This window comes from Passer domesticus, chromosome 2 (genome assembly GCF_036417665.1).
Source record: "Passer domesticus isolate bPasDom1 chromosome 2, bPasDom1.hap1, whole genome shotgun sequence".
NCBI classification, from domain to species: Eukaryota; Metazoa; Chordata; class Aves; order Passeriformes; family Passeridae; genus Passer; species Passer domesticus.
In genome coordinates, this window is record NC_087475.1 from 45,377,338 (window position 1) to 45,403,614 (window position 26,277).

Genomic DNA, 26,277 nt, shown 5'->3' on the forward strand with positions numbered 1-26,277 from the left:
ATAACAACAGCTGTCTTCCACTTGTGAATGTTTCCTATGATGTGGCGCTTCCTCATACGACATTCTTCAACTCCATCTACCTCTTGTATTGCTTCACGCCTCACTGCACCACAGGAGGCATCATATTGCAAAAAATTTTCTCCTGTGAAGTGCCTAGGCACCACAGGAATAGTTTTTCTCTGTCAGAATGAAAAGAGTCTTCGTCGCATATTGCAGGTTTGGGATTTTTTGGTTGTTTGTTTTTGCTGTTTTTTTTCCCCTTTGTTTCATTTGTTTGTTTGGGGTTTTTTTGCCCAAAAACATACCAGTAACCATGAAAACTATCTGACATTAGTAAACATAAACTAACACTGTAACAGAAATCAGTTAAATTGCCACATATATTATGGTGGCACTTTGCTGCATAATTTAGATCTAATGTGCTTTTAAGTACCTGAGACTTTTATATATGTATATGAGCATACATAGATTTCACATACAACTATGATACTGTTTAAATGAAAATGAAACGTATAAACAGATATATATGTGTCTATAAAGTTATGTATATGTGACATTTGCTGATGTTTCTAATGCTCAGTGTTTAATACTGCAAATGAAATATTATCAATCTCAAGACAGTCTTTGGATTACTCTGTTATGTATCTCACTGCATTTCAGAGGTATTTTTTGGTATTTGCTTTCTTTACTGTTCATTGAAGGATAACGTACAAAATGTTAGACAGAAATACATGAACCAATTTTATGATCTCAAAAGCTCCAGTGACTACTGAGTAGATATTTTTCCATTTGATCAAACAATCAAAAACTGAAGGCTCAGTCCTGCAAATGTTTAGACATACGAAGAATTTTACACCCATAAGTAGCTCTTGGTGATATTATTAAATTTCTAGAAGTTAAATTTTTCAGAGCATGCAAATACAAATATGAGCAATATATTAACTGTTAAAAGCATTATTTTTGATATAAATATGCTCTTTAATTATACATTCTATTTGACAATAACCCATTCAAAAACATTCTATTAAAAATCACTGATTGGCCTTTTTTTACGTATGGTCTTTTAAAGATTTATTAAAACAAATCTTAAAGGATTATTTAATTATTAATTATATAAGTTATTTTGAACTCAATAACATAATGCATTGGAAAAAAAATCCATTGCTATAGCTTGCAATTATGAGATGACTGTGCATGAAAATGTGTATTTTATAATCCTTTATAATTTTATAATTACTCTGTTACATTTATTAAATTTTAGAATATAAAGCAGGGCATTCTCTAAGATAGCATTCAGCTGTTTCTAACAGTCTAGATCAACCATTTGTTTATGACAGATTTTGTTGTTGTTGTTTGTTTTTTTTTCAGAATTGGTGATACATGTTCAAATTTTGAGGTTTTTGACAAAGGTTTTAGTTCAATGTAAAACTAGATCAGTTGAATGGCTTTCTTTTTATTTTAGTCAAAGTCATGTTTTGTTTGTCAAGAAGACTTTTATTTAACAAATTCTAAAACATTTTTGAAAAATAGTACTTTCTCAGGAAATTGATGTGGGTTTATTTTTATATTGAGGTTGTTCAGAAAAAAAAAAAGAAAAAAGAAGACTCACTTTCTAATACAAAATTGGTACTTCCTATAATGGTTACAGATATGCCAATAAAAACATGTTTAATGGAAATTAATGAAAAGTATTGTAGCACCCAGTACAGTCTTACAAAATATTTATTAGTGAAGAAATACAATACAAAAGATTTTAAAGGTCGGATCCTACAATGCTTTGCTGAGCAAGGTGGAAGTCAGAAAAGAATGCAGAATCTGACACTAGCTAATTTATTTCTGTTATGACATGGATCTGTGATCTCTGTATTGCATTAGTCATTTAGGCCCAGATACTTAATAGCATAGAACTCAATAATAAATTTTCTTTTTACTAACTGCCATCTAGCCCTTTACTTATTTTATATATATGTATTAAATAATTTGAAGTTTTCACAAAACATTGAAAACTTCTTTGCTTAAAAAAAGTGCATGGATTTATTTGGGTGTTTGGCCTGCCTAAGGACTGCAAAAACTGGCCTTAGGGAAGATCTAATAGGAAACCTATTAAGTGACCATGAGATCACACATTAATCCCACCCTTGGGATAAAATCTAACCCTACCTTTTGACTGAAGTGCTAAATTCCTCCTGGCCTGTCATCAGCACTTGCATAATTACTTCTTTCTTGGTTTTGTAACTGTCTAAAAGAGACTGTGCAGTATCAAGCTTAATATATCAATAGCTGCAAGTCCAGAAACCACATTTCACATCCTTAACAATTTCATTGTTTTTTTTCTTACATGCATCAATGACTCATTCTTTGTGAAGAAGTTTTAACCCCCAATTTAACTCATTATGTCAAATTATAATACTGTAATTTATGTTTATAATATAATAATGACTTAATTAGAAATATTAAGAATGTAATACTTTTATTGAAAACACATACAAAAGAAATAAAACTAATTGGCTGTTAACTTCAGTGGTTTTTTTCCATGTCTGTCTGTAGCTTTCTGAAACTGTTCTGCCAGTTTTTTTTTTTTTTTACTTATGTCAAATTCTCAGTGGAGAAGATGTGAGATTTCTAGCCAGAAAGGTAAGTAAGAAAACATGACACTTGTTCATGCCACATAGATTTAATGATTTGCATATTTCAAGATACTAATTGTTAGAAAAGTTTGTAAAATTCTCTGTTTCTAGTAGAAGATGACATTTAGATCTACTGATGAATTTCATTCCAAAAGAGTGCCTTCTTCCATGTATTCCAAACTACTTGAAAGCCACATCTATATAACAGATGTATACAATATGCTGGTATTTCTTTGGAAACCCTTTAATGAACTACCTTATAAAGTTTTTGTTCAGGGATGATCCAGGGTACACTCTAAATATTCTATGCAGGTACAGCACGAAAAGGAGAACATTATTTTAAAATGTGGTATTACAAATGTTTTCGGTTTTGTTTTGGGGCCTTTCTGGTGTTTGTTGTTTGGTTTTTTTGTTGGATTGGTTTTTTTGGGTTTTTTTTTTTTTTTTTTTGGTTTGCTGTTTTAATAAGGTAAATATTGTTTAAATGAACGATACAGAGAATTTGTCTGGACAATAAGGCAAAGCATCATCTTCTCTGTGATTTTGCTAGCAGATTCAGTAAATATTTATTGAGTAAGATTAGAAGGATTCAGTAAGATTAGATTAGAATTTATTTAGCCCTGTAATCTCAAATGTTTTATATGAATCTACAGCATGTGTATTTATCTGATTCTAAGATTTCAGTTGTTACATATTCTACTAGATAATTTCTGATGGTTAGTTATTCTTTGAGCTGCTTATTTTTTAGTCCCATCTGAAAGTCTCCAACTAGACAAAAACAGAGCTAATTTTTCCTCTTTGTTAAATAGCAATAATTTTTAAAATGTTAAATAATATAATAATTTTCTCATTCACCAATATAAATGACTGAGAAAGTGCTGGGTGAAAAACAATTCAGACCTTTTCATAGTATTAAAAATATCTGCATTAGTTCTCATGTTTTGGGGTTTTTTTTTGATCTATGTATGCTGTTTAATTTTTTCGTAGCTGAAAAATTTTATATGAGAGGTCCCTATATTAAAAATAAATAAAAATACCAGAATATGTGGTATAATGCTTAATTTCAACCGGGATTTCAGGTACACAAACATCAAATCCTGTCCTCCACATGTTACAGCAATCATCTCAATATGCAAATTGAACAAATATGGAAACATGCAGAAAATACTGATAGAAATATCAGACTTTCTCAGGTAAAAATTAAAAACTAAACAAAAGAATACAATAACTGTAGAAGATTACTTGGATGTTTTTGTTATATTTTTCTGAATTTTTTAAAATTATTGTACCAAAACCACGCAAATCTGAGCTCCAAAATATGTGTATGCAATATATTAATAACGAAAGGGGTATCAGTCACTAGACTTATTTGAACTAATGTTCAGATCTTCAGAAAAAAATACAAAAAATCTGTCTGGATGAAGACTCAAACAGAAATCCTAACCAAAGTCAGTATTATTAACACTAATATTAATTTGGACCATGTACCCCTTTAAATCATATTTTCTTTTTCAAATTTGCAATCTGTATATGATAATATTCACTTCCTGTCTTAAACCACTGGGAGTATTGCTGTGTAAGTTGAATAGTTACACATTTCAGTGGCAGAAGTGATGTTTGAATGCAGCTTTTATTAGCTTCCTAAGTGCCCAGTGCTGTTCCCATTGGCAGTGCTCCCATTGACTTCAATCAGGGCAGGAATGGGCCCTAATTTTGTAAGGCACTTTGGGATCCTTTGGGAAGAAAGGTGTTAGAAGAATACAAGCCATAATTATCAATTAGCTGTCAACAAAGTACTCTCACAAATATCTCCCATGTTTACAGAACATTGTATTTTAATTTCATGTTTCAATTTGCTGTAGCAATTTTTATGCTGCTACTGGATTATTATTTGTCCTGGCTCTGGGACACTTTGTGACACCATAATTTCCAAATTTGACATGAAGAATTTTGATGCCTGTGTAATAGGAAAAAAAAAATCCAACAAAAGAGATTATTCTATGATTAGATAAGATATACCAAAATACCTGTCCCTTCTCTGACTGTGCTGTCCTGACTATAGCTAAAACATCCTTTCTACACAAGAATCTGGCATCAAGGGTTGAAAGGCTGTGCATACCTAAAAGGATGCTTACAAGTTTAAATTTTAGGAATCTTCTAAGTATTAAATACTCTGTGTTCTGTATGTTATTACTTTTGCATCTCTTCATTTAGACAGTTAAATTGAAATCTTTGATTTAACTTCTGGTAACAAAAATACTTGCTTTAAGAGTCTCTGCCCTGAGAATAATTGCTTTCTTCACAGTATTAATAAATAATTTTGACAATGTTAATATTTTCAATATTAAATATAAATTTATCATATAAACAATATAAATTTATCATATTCTCAAATCATGAACCCAGTAAAATGAGCTCCTTTTAATCACTGAAGTGGTCATTTAAATTGTTTTAACATGGAGAGGTCCAAGGCCTCTTAGCAATTGTTCACTCACCTTCCAAAAACCCTGTGAGTCCCAAAAATAGATATGACCTGTTTTTTTCTGAGCTAAATGAAAACGACAACAACAATAAAAACAACTATTCTTATTGAAATGTTTGAATGACAACTATTTAACATCTCTATAATTCATTCAAATCCTGCAATCTCTATTCAAATAAAAAAGAAAAGCCCCACCCTGTTTTAGAAGACAAGACAAAAAGAAGACATTCAGAATTTATAACTACTTATATTCTATATACAGCTTGACAGTTCAAATATCTAAATAAATAAAAAAAATTCATTAACCCTCCTGGTACCTTTCTAGCATTAGGTTCAAACATTATTATCGGTAACCTTTTCAAGCCAGCAACATTCAACTGAAAACAAAAAGTAAGCATTTCAGAAACTGAACTAGTTTTAGCTTTGAAGGTCCTCAGACCTTCTCAAACATATCAAAATGCTCTCTGATACACACACCTAATTGTATATTTTCTACATGAGTAAATCCAGAAAAGACCTTTTGATAGGAAGAAAATACTTTTGTAACAGTAATAATCCTAATGTGTTCATAAACACTTCCTCCTCCATTAGACAAACCAGAACTCAGATTAAGCATTGGCATAAGTCTATATATGTCAGAATATATTCAAATTCCAAATTTCAAACATAGAAGTATGCAACACAAAAAACTCTGATGGAACCCTATGGGACAACTCACATAAATAAAATTTTCATATGTGGAAGTAGTCATATAATCAAAATCTACTTTGGAAATTATGTCTTTTTTGCTGTGTTAAATTATTTTGTTTGGATTGTGAAGTAAATACTGAGTTTTGATTAAGTGAACATTTGTGAGGCCTTACATTGACACACAGACCTGGAGATAAGGGTGCCTAAGTCTAAGACAAACATAAAATAAAATAGTTTCACTATGTAACTGTATATTGAAGCTACATAGTATTGATCAGACCAAAGAATTTTTTGGTATTTCACCACAGATGATTATATAGAGCAGTAAGTAATTCTCATACTTTTAAACAGCAAATGAGGCAAAAATAACACATAATTTAACATTAAAGAAAAATAAATCTATTTGGACAATTGCTCATAAGATAAACAGTATGAAGACAGACTGATGAGATGGGAGTTTTCTTCCTCCAATATTAAAGCTCTGATCCTAACTAAATCTAACAAAAACTTCTTAGTAATCCAAGAAGTCTTAAGAAATATTTCATTACAGATAACACTTGGTATATAAAATATACTGAAAATTATAGAACACATTCATTGTATAAAATTATGCATGGATGAAAAAAAGTATTACCCATCATAAACACATTCAATTATATCTCTAAAAACTGATTAATTTAGAATTATTATCTTAACTACTTCTCATATTTTAGAAAAAACTTTTTGCAAGAGAGTAGTAACTTTTTATTCTTTATGAAAAAATGTTCTTAAGGAAGGATTAATGTACCTGTTAGTACAATATGCATTAGTAGACTCTCACCATTAAAAATTATTAAGTAATATATTGCACAATAAAACAAATAGATTCTACTGTTCAACATGATAATATGGCACATTGCCATTTACTTGTTGGAAGTTATTACTTGTCAGGCCAAAAAATTTAAAAATAAACATTTCAAACCAATCAGAAATTGTCAATAAGAAGATGAAGATCATTTTATGACTTAAATTACTCTGCTGGAAAGCTTCATTATATAAGCACTGTCTAATCATATGACAAATCCTGTCTTTGCACAAGGTGCATAAAAAAAAAAAAACAAACTAACTGAAAACAAACAAACAAACAAAAAATCCCTTAAAAAAACCAAAAAAAAATCTGAACTATGTGGTGCCCCAGACACATGTACATATAAATGCATGTTTATGCAGGCATGCAATTTTTTGTGTTACAACTTTACACAAATGATGCTACAGGTAGAATTAAAAAAAAAAATCCTACCTAAAACATAATTTTCTTTGACAACCATGAGGATTTTGCTTAAGGTGTTACACCTGCTACAAAAAAGCTGCAAAACCAAACACAACTCTTCACTGCCTCACAATGCAAGAATGGAGAGAGGAGAAACATAGACCATGTGATTCTCCTTAGAAAATCAATAGCTATTTAGAAGAGTACCATATTTTTCTTTAAAAGAAATAAACACACTGAGGAACAATAGCTTAGATCCCTTTGCACACAGCCGTGCTCTGTACTTAAAATAAAAAGCAGCCTTCAAAGCAAAGGCAGGCAGTTTGATTCAGTAATGTGTAGGGAAAAAAGAATGACAGGGAAACATAAAATTAAAATAAAAAATGTGTAACTGCTAAGTCTCTTTCAAAGAGTTAGAATGTTTTTAAACATTAATGTTATAAACTTGAAGAACCCATCAATACACAGTTTTTAAAATAATTTCCACCACCAGTATTGACTACATTGCATGATATGTTTGGATGGAAGTAAGGCAAAAAAATCCACCCTTAAAAGACCAAGCATAATTTAATCACTATAAAAATAAAACAATCTTCAGAAACAGCCAAAGCTGTTACTGATAGAGATGATATAACCAGATGAGATTGGAATCGCCTTTGTAGCAGAGATTTTTCTTAGGCCTGTTAGGCCAATAAACAGTCTCTAAAAGGAAGAGGAAAAAAAAACATACAGTGTAAAGACATTACATGCTTCCAAAAAAGTAAAATCAATGGGAGAATTTTCATTCACTTCAAAACCATGAAATATACTGATTAGGCAATTTTTCCTTTGATGCACTTTTCATCATCACTAAAAGAAGATATTTATACTTGGGAATAAATGATTCAGCAGAATATTCATTCTTTGAAAGTGGTTCAGGTCCTTTGATGTTAGTGTAGGCATTTCTTACAAATTTAAAAACAGAAAAATGTATATATTCTTGACTTTTGAGCTTGATGTGAAAAATATTGTAATCTAGGTACTTTGCTTTGTTATAAATTACCAGATGCCATCTAAGCAGCTGTGCAGCACTGTATGTAACTACAAATAACCTCATGTAACCACATCATTACATCACTTATAAAAAGCTGTATGTATGGCTTCAAAAAAATATGAGAAAACTACTTAAAATTGGATAATTAATAAATATTAGATAATGACATGTATTCAATTCAATTTAACAAACTGACAACCTGAAAATGCTTTTAAAATGTTTAATTTTCCATATTTTAAAAAAGAATTGACAATGATAAAATTGTATCATGGCTGAAGACTTCCAATGCTGAGAACAACCCTGTTATAATTTTCAGCAGAAAGCAACTGCCACTGGGACTAACAGCTTTATTATAGTTGTAAATAAAAAACTGATCAGCTCAGCATTTAGAAAGTTCAGCATTTAGAAAGCGAACAAATCTTTGTCATTACTTGTAATAATTGAATAATTAAGTACTGTCATGAATTCAGTATTTTAAAACTAAATTCAGATATCTAAAAGAAAGACCTTTCTAAGAACTCTTGCCTTTGTCAAAAATACTTTTATGTGTCTATTTATCCATTTGACTGGACAAATTAATTGCTATAGTAGTAAAGTTACAGAAAGTCAATTTTAGGCCAGTTTTGCCATGTGATATTATGCCAAATATGAAAGGTAGATGCTTAAAATACTGGAATATTAATGCCTCTCAATCCATATTCAGCCACTTGAAAGATGGATTTGAGCCCAAACTTTTCCTAGCAACTCCAACTCAAAATTTATATTACTATATTAGAAAAGTTGAAGCATTATATGACTGGACTGATTTTCTGGCGATTACTTGGATATAGCATTTGTCTCCTACATATGCTCTATGAAGAACTTTTCTTTCATTCCAGGCCTTAAAGGTCTCATTACGTACATGGAAATATTCTTACATCACAGTAAAGACAATTTTAATTAAAGAAATAAAAGTAGATATATGTGTAGGCATACATATATATCTATATATGCATACTTATATATATGTACACATACACTTTCATATATATACGCACACACTTTGCTTTTTAAAGTACAGGTCGTAAAAAAATACAGATGTTTCAAATAATAATCTAGTTGACAATTAAACACTATTTTCAGAAATTCAAAAATTGGACTAGACGTTTATCTTTCAAGTTTCAAGAATTTAACTCAGTGCTTTTGCTCTAAGCATTTTTGAATAAAGTTGATATGATGTCTAACAAAAGCAATCTGATACTTTTCCCCCTTCCTCAAATACAAACATAAACTTTTTGCCACAGAAATGATACAAAATTACCAAATGTATTAATAATCTAGACTTCACAAAATCAGATATACTGTTGAAATCATGAGAAAAAAAAAAATTTATTACATTAAATATTGAACTACACAATTATTTTTTCAACCTTTTATCTTATCCCAGTCTGGATATTTTTGGAAGATCAACCAGAACCATGTCATGATATACAAATAGTAATCTTGTGTCCAGCCAGGAAAAAAAATCATTTACGTTTGACACGGTCTAAAGTTTTCTGCAAAATTTAAAAATACTGTAAATATAAGCCTGCAAAATTGCAGCAGAAGTAGTTGCATCTTCCATGGCAAAAACACCACAAAGGGAACAATTTTTATCAATAGGTATTTAATCTAATTCCAGGTTTCGGGACCAAGTCCACAGAATTAAATAGACGTATGTTGTCTGTTCATGTGGTTCATCCTTCTGAAGAGCTGCATGTTTATCTGTGGATGGAAACTGTACTTCCCATATAACCAGCACAATATGGGCCAAGATAAATTTTACCGTGCCATATCACTGAACACATTACTGTTCAGTTAATTTATCAGCAGATTGGAAATAGATGTGATTCATTTTGGAGATACACAGCAGAGCTACTAATGTTTGTAATTACTGTATTCAAATGTTTACTGTACAAAACAAAAATACTAAGAGAATGGCTTATTTCAATGACAAAAAGCCAGACTTACAAGAGCAAGGTAAATATTTTGCAAGTTCCTCAAGTCAATGGAATCCAGCTGTGTACTTCCACAACTAGAAGCAAAATGTGGCCCATTAGCTGTAAGTTAAATAGTTAATTTGATAACCATTTAATTACAAACTTCATTACACTTTATTTCTTTGTATATTCAATTAATTAGATGCCTCTTGTTCCTAGGACCTAAATATGCCTTTTTTTCTGCCCCACCTCTGTTCTGTTCAGTGTTTTAAGAACAAACAATTATTCTAAAGCGTAACAGTGTTTAGCATTTCTGGAGTATCATCATACTGCTAGAAATTCTGAAATGTAGCTGAATAATGAACAACAAAAAAATAAATTGCAAAAACTTGTAATATTAGAATAATATTTATACACAAATGGAAAAATCACAAATATGTAAGACAGTATTGCTGGACTGTAATGAGATCTGTGTGCTCTCTTTTCAGCAAAACACATTGCAAAGCTTCTTAGAAGGGTTGGGAAAAACAAGTAGTGTGGCTGCCCCATTCAGATTGCTGCTATCCTGCCCACTTCTCTCACAGAAATACCTTACTCATCAACTCCTCCATCCTCTTGTCATTCCTTAACTTGAGGTCCTACATTTTCCAGGGAAAGTGGATGCTGCCGAATAGAGGTACAAGTTCCCTACAATCAAATAATCAATAGAAATGTGACGACTGTTTGAAGGCTGACAGCTATGGCATTGTGTCTGCCATTCACTTCCTCTTCTCTCCCCATTTTTCTTGTTTAATGCCAGTAGTGCCAATAGCATTCTCAGTTCTGCATAAGACAGCAAAAGATTTCAGTCTCCTTCTCTGGTTTGGAGACGCTGTAATTCAGTATGCCACTCTGTAACCTAATGAAAGGCTATTCAGGTTCCCTGGAGACACTGAGCAATATAAAGAACCTGCCCTCTAAAAATGAAGGAGTTCTTGTTTACCCTGTCCTTCAGGATTGTAGTGCCTTAATGGACTCGGCCCCCTGAGAGGGAACCATACGCATTAAACAGACTCTTAAGTTTCTGTAAGAAACAACATGCTGGTCAGACATTTTAGCTCCAGCTAAACAGAGATCTAAACAACCTACAAAACCAGGATCTTGCCTTCCTATTTTCTAACAACCACAATTAGCTATTCTTGCCTTTCCAGATATATCTTCTACATTGTGTTTACCACAGGTCATAATCTCATTTTTATGCTCTTTAACCATTAAAAAAAATTACTTCAGTAACTGAATAATAACTAAGTTATTATGTCATATGAGAAAAGGTACCGCCGTATCTGTTTTCCTAAAAGAAATTCCTCTAAGAAATACCTATAGATTTATAAAAAAGTTAAAACATAGAAAAAACATTAAGAAATTAAATATTATGGTACGCAGAACCAACTGAAGATGTTTTCACAACCTTAAGTGACCATTAAAATACTGGATGGTAAAGATATATGCATTAAAAATAAAGGTGTGAGAATGTGGGCTCTAGAACTACTGAAGTGGAAGCTGCATTTTTGTCAGACTTTTAACTGATGAGAGGACTGACATAACATCTGGTGTTTCCAACAGTGTGTAGGAATGTCTAGAAATTCCAGGCTATATCTTCTGGGATTAACCACTTGAAATTCAGATAATTTTGTTAAAGATTAGAGTAAAATATGAAATATGGGAGGGAAGGGAAGGGAAGGGAAGGGAAGGGAAGGGAAGGGAAGGGAAGGGAAGGGAAGGGAAGGGAAGGGAAGGGAAGGGAAGGGAAGGGAAGGGAAGGGAAGGGAAGGGAAGGGAAGGGAAGGGAAGGGAAGGGAAGGGAAGGGAAGGGAAGGGAAGGGAAGGGAAGGGAAGGGAAGGGAAGGGAAGGGAAGGGAAGGGAAGGGAAGGGAAGGGAAGGGAAGGGAAGGGAAGGGAAGGGAAGGGAAGGGAAGGGAAGGGAAGGGAAGGGAAGGGGTCTCACTCATGTTTTGTTTCCAGTAATTTCATTGAGAAACCAGGATTCTCTTCCACTTTTTTTTTTCATCATAGAGTTTCATGCACTTATAAACTTTTGAAGTAAAATGTGAGACCACAAGAGTGATTCAATAAGCTCAATATTACTTGTCAAAACACACACAAAAAAGAGGGGAATATTACTTTAATAACTGACCTAAACCAGTCTGATACCAACCAAAAATAATATTCAGAATTCTCAAAATAGGGTGGATTTTTCTTCAAACAAATTATTTTATCTTTTATCCTCTTTTTGAATCAGAGGCACATCTCTCTTTGCCAATTTCTATTCCCATCTACTTTTTTTTACAATAATTATCCACAGATGATATAACATTTTAGCCATTGAGTGGGAACTCCTACTTCCATTGAAGTCCTCATTCACAAATAGCCCTTTCAGATATGTCACAGGATGATTACTGACTAAAGAATATTATTTTTCATTCTGTATTATTTTTCAAGGATTTATCTTCAGGAATGCACTTTCTGTAGGTAATTGATGTAATTTAATCTTTTTCTCCAGTAAAGCAAGTGATAACATGATTTTTTTCTACTGAAGGTGAGTTGTCAAAAAGATTTAAATTAATTGTTCTGGTTGGAGTGTAGACCATTAGAAAAATCCTTCATTAGCAGTTATTAAATGCATGTACAACACATAGAAACAGCAGTACTACCGACCTCAGAAATGGCAGTGTCAGAATGAAAACATAAACAGAATGTCAAGGGATTTCTTTCAGCTATTTCTTACAAATCCAAGCAATTCCTGCTCATTTACTCATTTGCGGATGCTGCCTCTTTGTGGCAGAATGCCATGCAAAATGTACCTTTGTACTGACACCTATGCAAACTCATAAATATGAGTTTAGAACCACACAGGAAAGATATATATACACATGAACAGACACCAAGTTTGCAGGAGCTTCTCCTTCAATCCTTTCTGAGCTAGCCTTTCTCTGGCAAAGTCAGCGAGGCTGAAAATTTTCTTACTTATACCCATTTAACAACAGAATGCCTCTACTGAGCTTAAATGGAAGAAGAACCAGGCTACTGGTTTCAGCAATAGTTATAAAAACAGCAATTCAAAGTTAGGGCTCCAAAACTGCACCTCAGGCAGCCACACACACATCCCTCACTGGTGTCAATGGCAAGTCTGCAGGAGAGAGAGAGCAGTGAACAGAATAACCATTTGTTATGTCTCTTGTGACAAAAGAACACTCCTCAATTCTGCATTTCAAACTGAAATAACATTCCACTTACTAAACTGTCCAAGCTAAATACAGTCATGCTTGTTTTTTGATTTTTTTTTGCTTTTGCTCAGTGTGGGTGGCATAGAGGGAAGAACACACGCCAAGAAAACATTTTTCTTCATTTCCAACAGACCAGTTATACAGCTTTGTTTTTTTGTAGAAAGTGACAGATTGTACATGGGTAGGAAATTCAGAATAGAACAGAGCCCTTTTGCAATAAAAGATGTACTAGTGAGCAACTCTGGGAACAATATTAAATATAATAACCTAATGAAGAAAGAAAACACGTGAAAATCACTTACCCTGTTCCATATATTAAAGAACACCTCAGTAAGGAAACAAAATACAAATATAAAACTATCCTATTCAATGTGTTTTTGAAACATATACCCCTGTGTTGCTTTCTGACCCATGTTATATATGCTGGTAATTACCACATGTCAGGTTTCGAAAACAGAGAACACATTATGTTTTGCCTAGACCCGTTAGATCTTTTTCATGAGCCTTAACTGCTAGTAAAGAGAATCCAATGCACAAACAGATTATTTTGGTCAGAAATTTTAAAGTTCAGATACTCATTACTTCAGGATCTTACATTTGAAATATTTACCAAGTGTTTATTCAGAAACTATTAAAAAATCACATGTGCTGGGATACATATGAGACATCAGTTGTCCCATCTTACAGTGATGCTGTGTTTATGAATATCCTTGCCATTGCCTGCTGCCCAAAGGGGTAAAGACGTTTTATAGAGATGTGTACAGTCCATCATTTGGTCTTTCAGGATGCCAGTAAACATGTGGATCTGTACAAGTGCAATTGTACTTGACTAAACAATCATAAACTGGCTACAACAGTTGCAAAATCATATATTTTGGTTAACTAACACAAAATTAAAAAAAAAAAGGAGAAAATGAAATTGACAAATCAAAAATGAAACTTTTTTTACTGATAAAATGAATGCCTTCTACATGTCCCTCACTAGTTTGCCCAACCAGACTCCTGAGCAGGACGTTGCTAAAAGACACATTTTTTCAACAGAGAAACATGATTTTTTTTTCCCTATTGGGATCAGATTTTATGTCTCAGATTGTCTGTTAAGATTTGGTCATAACTGGCATTAGCTATAGAGATTTAAAATGTCTTTCTGATACTGTGTCAGATTTGGGAAAAAAGCTCTCACTGTAGTGCAATACTTTAAAGCAATCCACAACCTTTGGACCCCATCCTAAAAAAAAAAACAAACCCCAAAAAACAAAACACTCAAACATTCCAGTATTTTTACTTTTAAAAAGAATTCTGCATCCTCTATCCTAATTTTTTGGGCTTTTGACAAACTTTGCCCAATGAGTGAGTCTCCAGAACTAGACGCATTGGTAAAGTTGTTCATGTGCTTAAGTGCCTGCAGGATGAAGGCCTAAGCTGGGACTTCTTTCACAAACAGATACTCAAGTGAGTTAAAAATTTGCAAGATTAGGCCCTAAAATAGTGAAGGAAAGAGAAATGCTAATGTGCATATAAAAATAGGTGCTACAATAAAATATTTTTTTATATTTCATCAATAAGTTATTTCCACTAACCAGTTATGGATCATATATCTCTGCACTCTTTAATGATTTGTCCACATCTACAGTGATCCCTTTAAAGATCATAATATATATTTTTTTTAATTCAAAAGTCCAGAAAGTATACAAACACATCCTTAAAAAAAGGAAACCTTGTATTAAAGTCGGGGTGTGCTAATCTCTCCATAAAAGCCATTTAGACTCACCCATGGCTAAAAGGGGAAAATGTGCGCTGTACCCTTCAACCAGAGAGAAAACTAAAATAAAGATTGCCTGTAAATGAAAAAGAAAAAAAAAAGGGAAAAAAAAAAGAAAAATAACAAAGCAGGACCTGAACATGACCTGACAAGAAACCACGTAACCTCCTGCCACCTCCCCCAAACACACATGGACACCAGCACAATGCCAGTGTGGTGCCCATTTTACACAATAGGTGGTTTCCGACTTCCAAATGCAGTAACACAGAAAAAAAAAAACAACAAAAAAAAAAAAAAAAAAAAACCAAAAAAAACCCCAAAACCAAACCAAACTGAACAGCACACCCTTTCAGAATCATTCCCCGAAGCTGAAAAGTCCTGTGCCAAGGCACTTCACCCTACAATAAAACGAATTAAAGGGGGAAAAAGAGGAGGGGGGCGAGGTGTGTGTGTAGGGAGGTCAGCATTTACGTTTCTTTGTTTTGCGTGTGATTGTTAAATACAAATACTCTAGAGAAGGAGCTGCTGAGACTGGCGAGGGGACGGGGGGCGGGGGGGCTGTTTCTCAGAACTGGCTGAATGTGGTCTGTTTTTCCAGCACTTCGAGGTAGTCCGGCTCTGCGTTTAGTTTTGCTTTTAGCTCCAGATACTCGTTCCTGTTGGGCTCTACATAGACAGTACTCGGGGGGCTGTAGAGCACCGTCTCCCGGAGCCTGGCGTCCCCCGGCCCCGGGTGCAAGTACTGGTGGGCACGCCTAAGGTCATAGTTGGGGGAGTACGTGTAGGCGGCGGGGAGCTTGGGGTAGTCGGGGAGGGTGGAGCCGGGTGTACCCAGCGTGGAGGGGGAGTGTTTGTCGGGCTCCAAAATGCCCCTGTAAAAGCGATCGGCGTCTTGCACCGGCGAGAGCAGCTCCTCCCGCGGCTCGATGGTGCTCACGCTGTACGCGGGGCTGCGCGCCGGCGCATCCTCCCCGCCGGGCGCCGGAGGCGGCGGGGGCGGCGGCGCGCCCCCCCCGGGTGGCAGGGGGTGGCTGCTGTAGGTGACCTTGAGCTCGTGAAGGTCTTTGTAATCCTCGCCCGAGTTGCCTTCCCGGGAGCGGTAGATGGGGTTCTTGCACATGTGGCCCAGGGGGTGCGGGATGTACTCGTAGACGTGGCCGGCGGGGGTCTTCACCTTGGGCAGCGCCGCGCCCCCGCTGCTGCCGCTGCCGCCGCCGCGGTGGGGCGGGTGCTGCTGGAGGTGGGGGTGGTGGTGGTGGCCGCCGCCGCTGTAGACGCTGTACTGCATGTTGAAGGAGCTCACGTCGGAGTTGTTGGCGCTGGCGTGGTCGCCCTGGCCCTTCTTGCGCCGCTTCATCACCAGAACGAAGAGTCCCGCCGCCACGAAGACTGACATGATGAAGACGAGCAGCAGGCTGAGGATGAGCACCGAGAGCGGCACCGAGGAGCTGCTGCCGCCGGCGCCGCCCGCGGGCGCGGAGCCGCCCGCCGCCGCCGCCGTGCCATTGAGGCGCACGGTGGAGGAGGAGGGGGTGGTCCTGGCTGGCAGCTGGCCCGGGGACGGCGTGGGCGTGGAGACGACGATGTCCGAGTAGTCCGGGCACAGCAGCTCCGCCCGGACGGCCCGCATGTCGCTCTGGGCAAACTTCTTAGGGGACTCGCAGATAACCTGGTCCACCAGGACACCTGTGTTGAGCTGTTCCAGCCACAGCTTCATGCCCACCACGTCGCAGGTGCAGTCCCAGGGGTTCTCGTGCAGGTCGATCTGCAGCAGGGATTTCAGCTGGTCCAGCACCCCGCTCACCGGCAGGTAGGAGAAGTGGTTGCTCCGCAGGCTCAGCCTGTAGAGAGACAGACCAGAAAAAATGTTCCCTGGCAAAGACCTCAGCAGATTGTTGTTCAAAAACAAGAGCTGAAGGTTGGGGACAGATTCAAAGGTGCCTGCCTCTATCTCCCGGATGACGTTGTACTGCAGGAAGAGGTACTGCAGGCTTTGCAGCCCATAGAACAGCTCTGGGCTCAGCCGCTCGATCCGGTTCCCATTCAGGTAGAGCCTTCGCAAATTAGTCAAATCCCCAAAAGCCCGGTCCTGAATGACCGAGATCCGATTATTGCCCAGATGCAGCAAATCCAGCCCAGTGGCATCCACAAAATCTGCCCTGCGTACCAGCGCAATGTAGTTTTCCGTCAAATACATCTTCTTGGGATTATAGGGTTTGGGCTGCAGTTCAGAAATGCTCTCAATCTTCCTCTCCTGACAATTGACATTGAGGCCCAAGTCAGAAATCTGCAAGTTGCAAGTGCAGGCAGTGGGGCACTCCAAAGGCACCGGGGATTTGGTCTGGTAGGCAATGCTGGGGCCATAGTTGCTGTATCCCAGGTCTTTTGAGGGCAGGCGGGAGGTGGGGCGCACTCTTGTCTTGTTGGGTTGGCGGGTCCCTTTGGGGGGCTTCAAGGGAGATTTGTAAACAGCTGAAGAAGAAGTGGCCACAGAGTTGACTGAGGCAGGGGTAGTGTGGAAATACCCTGTAGTGCTCAATGGTGTCTGAGGTCTCATTTCATAATCAGAGATGAGCCTCCTGGGGCAAAGCTCCTGCTTAGAGACTTCATCCAAGTCTCGACCATGTAAGCGGAAAGGGGTCTCACAAACCACATCTCCCACCAGAGCGGAGTATGAGATACTGTCCAGCCAATCCTTTAGAGCAATCAACTCACAAGAACAATTCCAGGGGTTTTCCTCCAGCTGCAGCTCCACCACTTTATCCATGTGCTGCAGGAGGCCCACATAGGGCAACAGCTTCAGCCGGTTACCCCTCAGGTCCAGGTGAGTTAAGGGCACAAAACGGAAAAGGTTGTTGGGCAAACTGGAGAGGAGGTTATCATTGAGAATCAGCACCTGCAACAGATGCAGTTTGCTGAAGGCATTGGGTTCAATGACGCTAATATAATTATAATCGACCTGTAGGTATTCCAAACTCTCTAGCCCAAGGAAAGTGTCATCCCGTAAAAGTTCCAACTTGTTATTGTTCAAGTGCAGCCTCCTTAAACCTCTCAGACCATGAAAGGCCCCAGTTTCGATGTCTTGTATGTCATTGCTCCCCAGATGCAAAATCGAAGCCCCCGTGTAATTGACGAACTGGTTTGGGTACAGCCTGTTCAAAAGGTTCCCAGACAACAAGAGGTGGTAAACAGGGAACCTTGGCGGACTGATCTCAAAAAGGCTGATGATCCCTCTGTTTTCACAGCTCACTGTTAAGATGCTGTCCTTCTCCTCACAAGGACATGCATTATCACAGATTTCCCCATAATACTCGATGCTTTCTGCCCAGGAAAGGACTAGTGATGTTAAAGCAAATGCGATCGTCTGCAGCATCCAGATATGCATTTTTTTGTTGAGGTCCTGTTCCAAAGTTACTGTAGAGCAGCAAGCATACATTTTATTTCCTGTAAGGATAAGGAGAAAAAAAAAGTAGCATAATAGGGTAGCCCCATAACATTTGAAAGGGAAACAAAGTTTATATGTGTCTTCAGTAGGGTAGAGAATGGACTGTTCACCAATCAAAAAAAACCCCCTCCTGTCACTTCTAATTCCCACACTTTTGGAAACTGGATGACATGCCTTGATTAAAGGGTTGATAGGCAATTCCTTGTGAGTCAAATGCCTGCGGTGTCTAAAAAGGTGAGGTCACAGTAGGAATTGCTCTGGTTCTGTTAATGTGGGGTGAATTTCAATGCTTCTTTGGATTTCCTTTTCACAACCAGCCCCATAAATATACATAAAATGGCTGTCAGTTCAGTTTCATGTTTCTAATTTAAGAGAAAAGAAACACCATTTTATGAGGTTTCCCACCTCCCCTATTACCCAGCTCCCTCTTCCCTTCAGAACCTCCCTGCTGAACCAGTGCATCGAGGTCTTCCCCTCCTTTTACCTTGATTTTAAACCGGTGATGGAAATACCATGGTAGGAATCCAAAGAAAAATGCTCAGTGCTGAAAATGGCATCTTAATTCAACAGAGGGAATACTGACACATTCTCCACATCACACATTTTTTTAAAACTCTTTTATGCTGGTGGTTTTTTTTCCTAGCTTTACATTTACAAAGCACACACCCACCCACACAGACATGCACACACGCGCACACACACACACACATGCACACACGCGCGCACCCCCAGATGACTTTTGTGCAGGCATTCTTCTGTAATGAGATTAAATACATTAACCTCCTACTTCAGTGCTCTTAACAGCTCTCTTCAATTATGGAAATGGTTTATCTTTACAAAAGCAAATGATATTAATTGATATGTGATCCCCTCCCAAGTTATACACAATGTAACAGAGCTCATTTCAAGCAGAAGTCTCCTGTTCTCTCTCTCACACACACACATACATACTCTCAAAAAAAATGTTTTAACCACTCACCCAAAATTTGTGAAAAATGTAAAACATGCAGGTCATCTTCGGAGTCTCATCCATATCTGACATAGCGCTTATTCCCAATGTTCTGCAAAACTAGCCTGGTAGAAGTGGAGAGATCTAAATAGGTCTCATGAAAATATCTCATTGCCAACACTCCAAACATCAGAGTTACTGATTATAAGCAGCGATGGCTGTCAGTGCTCTTCATCGTTTAGGGAAGAAGACACCCAGGCTGATTAAAAGCCAAGGAGGGTAGAAGGAAAACCCTACCATTGACCTACGTCAGTAATTTAATGTCCAAATTCCACCTATCTGGAAACAAATCCTTTCATTTTTTGCCGTCTTTCTGACTCCTCGTGGCTTTCTTCTACTTCTGCTAGTCTAAATGCAACATGAATAGGGAAAATAAATGCATTTTGTGTGTCGGTAGGGGAAGACTAATAAATCATCAGGTTTAAATGCTGGGATCTTGGACCAGGCTTGCATTTTCTATCGTCCACCTCAGAGCTCCAATCCTCATGACACAACTCTGGTTTGGAGGAACGCATCCTAAAAAATGAGAAGTCTCAGTACTGCAAGACATCTCCTGTGGCATCAGGTTCAAGGCTGCAAAACTAGCACTTGCAGCAAAGGCAATCATGCAGCAAGAAATCGGAAGTCTCCGTGAATCTCTCTAATTCTGACCAGACGTCAACTGGATTGGAATTACTCAAAGCAAAAAGGCTTCACTGCATAAAGGCAGCAGAAATCTTACTCAAAGGCATGTATCTAGCATATTTTTTCTCAGCTCGATCAGATCCATTCATCCATTAACCAACAGTTCTTCGGAGAAGAAAAAAAACCCCCACAATGACAACCTATTGAAAACCTGCCCGGTCAGTGTTAAACTCCCAGGCATTTTACAACTTTAATTCAATTATGGTTAGCAAAAGAGGCAAATACAATTTTCCCTCCCTCTCCCTTTCCCCCTTCTGTGACATGAAAAAAAAAAAAAGGCGGGGGATGGGAGGTAAAGAAAATAAAGTTGTAGCTGGCTATATGCAAGGTTGCAATCCCGCCCTGGAAACCCCTCTGTGATGACTGTGTGCTGCTGTTCGCCAGCTCCCTACAGAGGTTCAGATTGGGGGGGGGGGCAGGGGGTGGGGGCGACAGGGGGGAGGGGAGAAGAGGAAAGGGGTTGCATCGGGATTTTTCTTGCGTGTGTGTGTGGTTTTTTTTTGGTTTTGGTTTTTTGTTGTTTTTTTTTTTCCCCGAAGAGTTCAACCCTTAGATTACCGCACTGCATATCCGGCTGGAAGCAGCTTTCAGTACCGCCGACAGCAGCAGCGAGCGAGCAGCTCCAGCCGGACACTGCCACCCAACTGAGCAGCACCCCGAGTTGGGAGAAATGGCTTTCGTGGAAGGGGGGCAAACGGCGGGGAACTGAGGGCGGAAAGCAACAGCAAGGAAAGACCGGCGGGGAAGGGGCGGCGGGGGGGAGGTTGGAACAAGGAAGGGAGGAAGAAAGGAGGGAAAGAGAGCGAGTGAAAAGTCAAGCCCGGTACTTACTTCGCCCGAAATCTCCAGGGCCCAGGCATGGTGGCAGCCCATGAAGATGCCGACCCGCTGCGCGGGCGCTGCGCGGAGCCGCCGGGGCGGCGGAGGCGAGGATGGCAGCGCCGGGGAGCTCGGTGCGGAGCGCGCGCGGGCACCCCCCGCACGCAGGCGGCGCCGAGGCACAGCGCGCGCTCCGGGGCGCGCACACGCGGCCACACGCGCCCCGCACTCACACGCACACAGGGGCGCGCGCGCGCCCGGGAAGCCGCGGGGCCGCGCCCGCCGCGCACGCGCGCTGTGGCGCGCGCCCGCACGGCGGGGGCGGCCGGCGGAGCGCCGCGCTGTGCCCGCGCCGCCGAGCGCAGCGGGGAGGCGGAGGGAGGGGAGCGAGGGCGGGGCGGCGGCGCCGAGCGGGTGCGGGGGGGCGGCAGCGCAGGGGCCGCGGCGAGGGCCGCGCTGCCGGGCGGGTGTCCCCGGGTGACGGCGCGGCGGCGGCGGCGGCGGCAGCGGCAGCAGCCGGCCCCGTGGGGCGTCGCGCAGCCGGCCCGCACTGGCACCCAGCGCACGGGCACACGCAGGCACACACATCCCCATACGAGCACGGCGCGCCCGCCCCGCCACTCCTCCGCCCCACGCACCCCGGGGCTGCGCTCGCACTTTCGCCAGCACGCTCCAACTTCCATCCCGCTCCTCCACCGCTCTGGACGCCGCTCCCGATGCCCGCACCCCTCGGGCGGAGGTCCACAGCCGTCCCGTCCTCTCCTGCAGCCCTCGCTGGCCGCGGCCGGGCGGCGCGGAGCGGAGGCGCGGGGAGGGGGGCGGCGGGAGCCGGTGGCGCGGCGATCGCCACTGCCGCTGCTCGCTGTGCGGGAGCCTCCGCTGCATTCGCGGGGACCGCGGGGAATTGGGTAGTCGCGGTGAAACAAAGTGTCGGGTTTCGCTACGCGCATTCTCCGACATCGGGGACGCGGGCGTGTGTCGGAGCCGTTCAGCTTCACTTTTCTCCTCTGCCCACCCCAGAGGCGTGTCGAGGAGGGAGCCGGGGCACGGACGCAACAACGGCATCTAAGAGACTCTGTCCGCCCCACAATGCCCGCCGGGCCGCTCCCCGCGGCAGCGCCGGGGCCCGCGGAGCCGGCCGCGCTCCCGGGCGCTCCAGGCGGCCGCGGGCTCCCGGCGGCGCGGTGCGGCGCCTCCCGCCGCCGCCAGGTGGCAGCGCAGGGCGGCGGATGGGCCGCGCGGGGCGCCCGCGGGCGCTGCCCCCGGCTCGGGCAGCGCGGCGGGGACGGAGGAGGCGATGCCGCGGCCAGCGCGTTCCCTTTGTTCCCGGGGGATAACCGCCGTTATTAGGTGTGCATGCGGACACAGGGTTTTTCGGTGCCAAGGCTGGCTGTAGCTCTGGAGATGGTTTTTCTGGTGGTTTTTTTTTTTCCGGTTTTTTTTTTCTTTTTTTTTTCCGATTAAACTTCGGGTTTTATTTTTGCCGAAATTGCGTGTTTGGCAGATCTAATACCCCAAAAAAGAGAAGGTGGTATAATTGCGTACGTGCAAAGGCCTGCACGTGTTTGCGTTTGTGTATTAATTGCTGCTATGTGCTGTCTGGATTGTAGTACATAAATCTAGTAGTACATAGTAAATAAATGTATTAAATCTAATGGTGTTACGCACACAGGTACACATGGAACACACCCCATGTGCACAGCACAGAGGTTGGAATCCAGCTTTAACTCAAAGGTAATGCCAGATGTATTTGTCCCTCTGTTTTTCCTGTTCTAGTGTAAGCATTGAACAATACTCTGTCTGTGGTATGTGATTTCTGCACATCTGTATCTTCAGCAGACCTCTGTTAACTCATATCTTAACATCCCAACATGCTAAACCCCAAAATTATTTCTAAAAATAGTCTTTTTTTGTAATGCTCAGCCTTCTCTAAAAGGCATATTCATCTCTGCAAACATAAAAGGAGTGTGGCTCAAATCTGGTTTCCCTAGGCCTGAAATAAGCAAGATCTGGTTTTTGTATGGAACACAAATTTCTTACATGAACCAGGTAATTTTCCTGGCCTTGTAGAAGCTCTTGGAAATCTTCTCAGTGGGACAAAGTACTTACTTATATTCTTAAAGGATCACTGAGTTTCCAGTTTTGATGCAAACCCAGTTAATTCATGGGAGGTTTTGAATGGCTTTAGATTGTATTCCAAGGTGCTACTTTCAGTCAGGAAAAAAATGCCAAACCACACCCCATACACTTTTGTTTTTCCACCTACATCTGCTCTTTTAAGCTTTTCTAATATGCAACATGGAATTTATGGTAGTGGAAGAAAAAAAAATCACAGATACTGAACAGATCATGAGATGTCTTACAGGAGTTTCCTATGGCCTCACTATTTTTGAATAATGTCTTTCTTTTGAATTAATAATTCTGCATTTTGAATATATGGGATTATATGCATATATGCTTGCATTTTTTAGGCCTGTCATATTTATAGCATCTGCCTATGATTCTATGCTATTTTTCTCTCTGACACACAAAATTAGACACAAATACTTTTTTATTCATAACAGAGAAAGATATTTTTCTTTACCTTGTCAGCTAGGCTGAGCTTAACTCCTTCTTGCAACTGTTTTGGAGAAGTTGACATTTCGTAACTCTGAAATCATGTTAAAAGCTGTCAAGTTAAAGTCAACATTGTAGATATATTTCAGTTTAATTTTTCTGATCCTGTACTACTGAGCTATTAAAAAGCATAATAAGTAGAAAGTTTGATTTAATAAAATCTTACTTCCAAGTTGTTCCACTGCTAGATGGTTTTAGTAGCATGTGGGAGATTAAAATAGTTATTAGTGTAGAACTATCATGCTATTGTTCCATTCACTCTTATTCTTAGTCCAAAAGAATTTCTGGCAGTGAAAAGTTATATCTGAATATTTGTACTAGAACTGTCATTTTAAACCAAATCAGGAACATCAAACAGTAAATAATTCTAAATTGGTGATTTGTTTTTTAAATTTATTATAGTGTTGCCTCTTGATAATTTATTTTTCATCTACCTTTCATTACTACTACTGGGAAATCCTAAACTCCTCTAAATTCCTTCCTAAACTCTCAGGAAGAAAGTTGGAAATAATTAATATAATCCTCATATGGAATACAAGTAAAGGGACCTGAGTGAGGATGGAGCAAGAGTAAAAATAGTTCAACAAAAGCATATAAGGCATACATGCATTATGTGTACAGCTTGTAAGTGTTCAGGTCTATCCTCTTTCTATAGTACCTCAATTTATAACATTGGCAGGAACAGTTATCTATCATGGGGAATCAGACATGGGAAAACAGGAATTTGGAAGTTCCAAACTTGTTGAATGAAATACATTGGAACAGAAGGATAGACACTCCTTATGAAAGACGAAGAAACTATTGAATAGTTGAAATAATTTCATGGTAATGCACTAAAACCTGTTGAGGAGTGAAGACTGTTAACAGTAGTGCAGTAAAAATGTTAAATTTGAAGGTGAAGATGAGATAGTGTCCATTTGAATGAAAATCATTGAGCAAAGGGTAGGAAAAATACTAGGGATGCAAACTATTATGAATCTGCGGGTCCAGATTGGAGCTGGAAAATAATGCCTACAAATATAGCGGGGGGGAAATAAAGCTAACACTGAGATTGTGTGATCATGCAGATTGGTGTTATTTCTTATAAGCAAAAAGTTCAACCAGTGTTGTTGGGTATGACATGAATTTGATCATGATAGAGGATAGCTTCTTTTATGGAACAGATATTGAGAAAACAAGAGACAAGGATAATTTAGATCAAATTGTAGTAAATTATAGGATCTGCAGGATAAACTTATGATAGAAAATAAATATAGTGGTATCGAGCTTTTCTACTTCATGTCAAGTTTCAGGACCGCAGAATGTGAAGGATCTGTAACTGCAGTCCAGTGTTTCAGAAAGGCAAACTCAGAAATAAAAAACTTTAGTGAGTACTGGAAGAAGAATTCAGGTAAGAAAGATGCTACTTTATGTTAAAAAGAAAGCAAATATTATTGAATTTTTGCAGTGGAGAAGAAAAGGAGAAACAAAATAGTCCACCTAAACTGGAATGAAAAAGAATTCCCAGAAGGTAGAAGCCTTAGGCAAATTATTAAGAGTAAGCACAAAACCTAAAGAGAAAGAAAAAGAGATACTGATTAGCAATAAGAAATCTGCATCAATAATTAGAAGGCATAAAACCAAACTGAGAATGGTCAGAGACCTTGTTAAACCAAAACTTGCACAGAAACCTGAAATAGAGAAAAAACTTGTTAACCAATGGGGAAAAAAAAGAGAACTTAAGAAGTGGGGTAGTTGTTAAAGGATGGGGTGGACATTAAGAGTAAAGTAGGCCCAGACCAAATAGGCACCAGAAAAGTTGCCTCTGTTTCTGACAAGAAGATATGTAAATTTTGTTATCTAGTGAAAATAGGAATAGGGTAAGAGAAATCACATCCTCAGTGTATCATGGCACAAGCATTTGGTCCAGCAGCTTTATGTCCTAAAATACTTAAAGGATCAGCTCCTTTGTAATAGCAATGATTTAAGGGTATAAGGTAAGTGGGTCTGAATTTTTAGACAAAGTTAGAGGTCTTTCTCAGAAACAGATGTGTTGAGATACATATATGTGCATATATATATATATACACACTGTGTGTATATATATACACACAACATAAATATATATATATATACATTACAATTTTAATTGTAAAAGTTGTGTAAATATTTTACAATTTTAGTCTTATTGTCTATATTTTAACATGTTGGTATTTCTAAATTCAATTAATGTCTCTCTATATATTGCTTTTCCTTTGGTCTAGGCTGATAGAAATTGGAATTGAATAATGCATTCTACAAACTCATGAATTAAAACTTTTGCTATAAACTAGGAAAATACAAGTTTATAAAAAATTTTATAAATTTAAAGCTAGTAGTCAATCAGGAAGGGGTAGGTTGCTATCATAAATTAAGTACTATATAAAGGGAAAAGAAAAATGTGATTTTATGATGTATTAGGCAGGATGTCATAATAGGTTAGAAGGCATTATTAGTATTGTAAAGGGTGTTCTTTTTCATGAGTTCCTGGTGTATTTTGCATGGTTCTAGTCATATATTCAAAGAAGATAATAAAATGAAGTCTAAAGATCAGGAAGAAACTATGGTAATTGGGGCATGGAAAATGTGTCTACAGAAGGGAGATTAAAAAAAAAAAAGAAT

At 39.1% G+C, this 26,277-nt stretch overlaps 2 protein-coding genes across 3 annotated transcripts; both read right to left on the reverse strand.

The window, feature by feature from the left end:
* Positions 1 to 11,916: 11,916 nt before the first annotated feature.
* On the reverse strand, positions 11,917 to 21,165 carry SLITRK5 (SLIT and NTRK like family member 5). Of its 2 annotated transcripts, XM_064408457.1 has the most exons (3): positions 21,034 to 21,074; positions 19,489 to 19,583; positions 11,917 to 18,508 (listed from the first exon to the last, which is right to left on the reverse strand). In XM_064408457.1, exon 3 carries the CDS (start codon positions 18,498 to 18,500, stop codon positions 15,630 to 15,632), a length of 2,871 nt encoding a protein of 956 aa, XP_064264527.1. In that variant the 5' UTR covers positions 18,501 to 18,508; positions 19,489 to 19,583; positions 21,034 to 21,074; the 3' UTR covers positions 11,917 to 15,629. The 2 variants fall into 2 exon arrangements, with proteins under 2 accessions (XP_064264527.1, XP_064264528.1); XM_064408458.1 differs by lacking the exon at positions 19,489 to 19,583 and having other exon boundaries at positions 21,034 to 21,165.
* LOC135293857 (serine/arginine repetitive matrix protein 3-like) lies at positions 20,702 to 22,092 on the reverse strand. The gene is made up of 2 exons (XM_064408459.1): positions 21,050 to 22,092; positions 20,702 to 20,929 (listed from the first exon to the last, which is right to left on the reverse strand). The coding sequence occupies exons 1-2, from the start codon at positions 21,969 to 21,971 to the stop codon at positions 20,790 to 20,792; spliced, it is 1,062 nt and encodes a 353-aa protein (XP_064264529.1). The 5' UTR covers positions 21,972 to 22,092; the 3' UTR covers positions 20,702 to 20,789.
* Between the last annotated feature and the right edge of the window lie 4,185 nt (positions 22,093 to 26,277).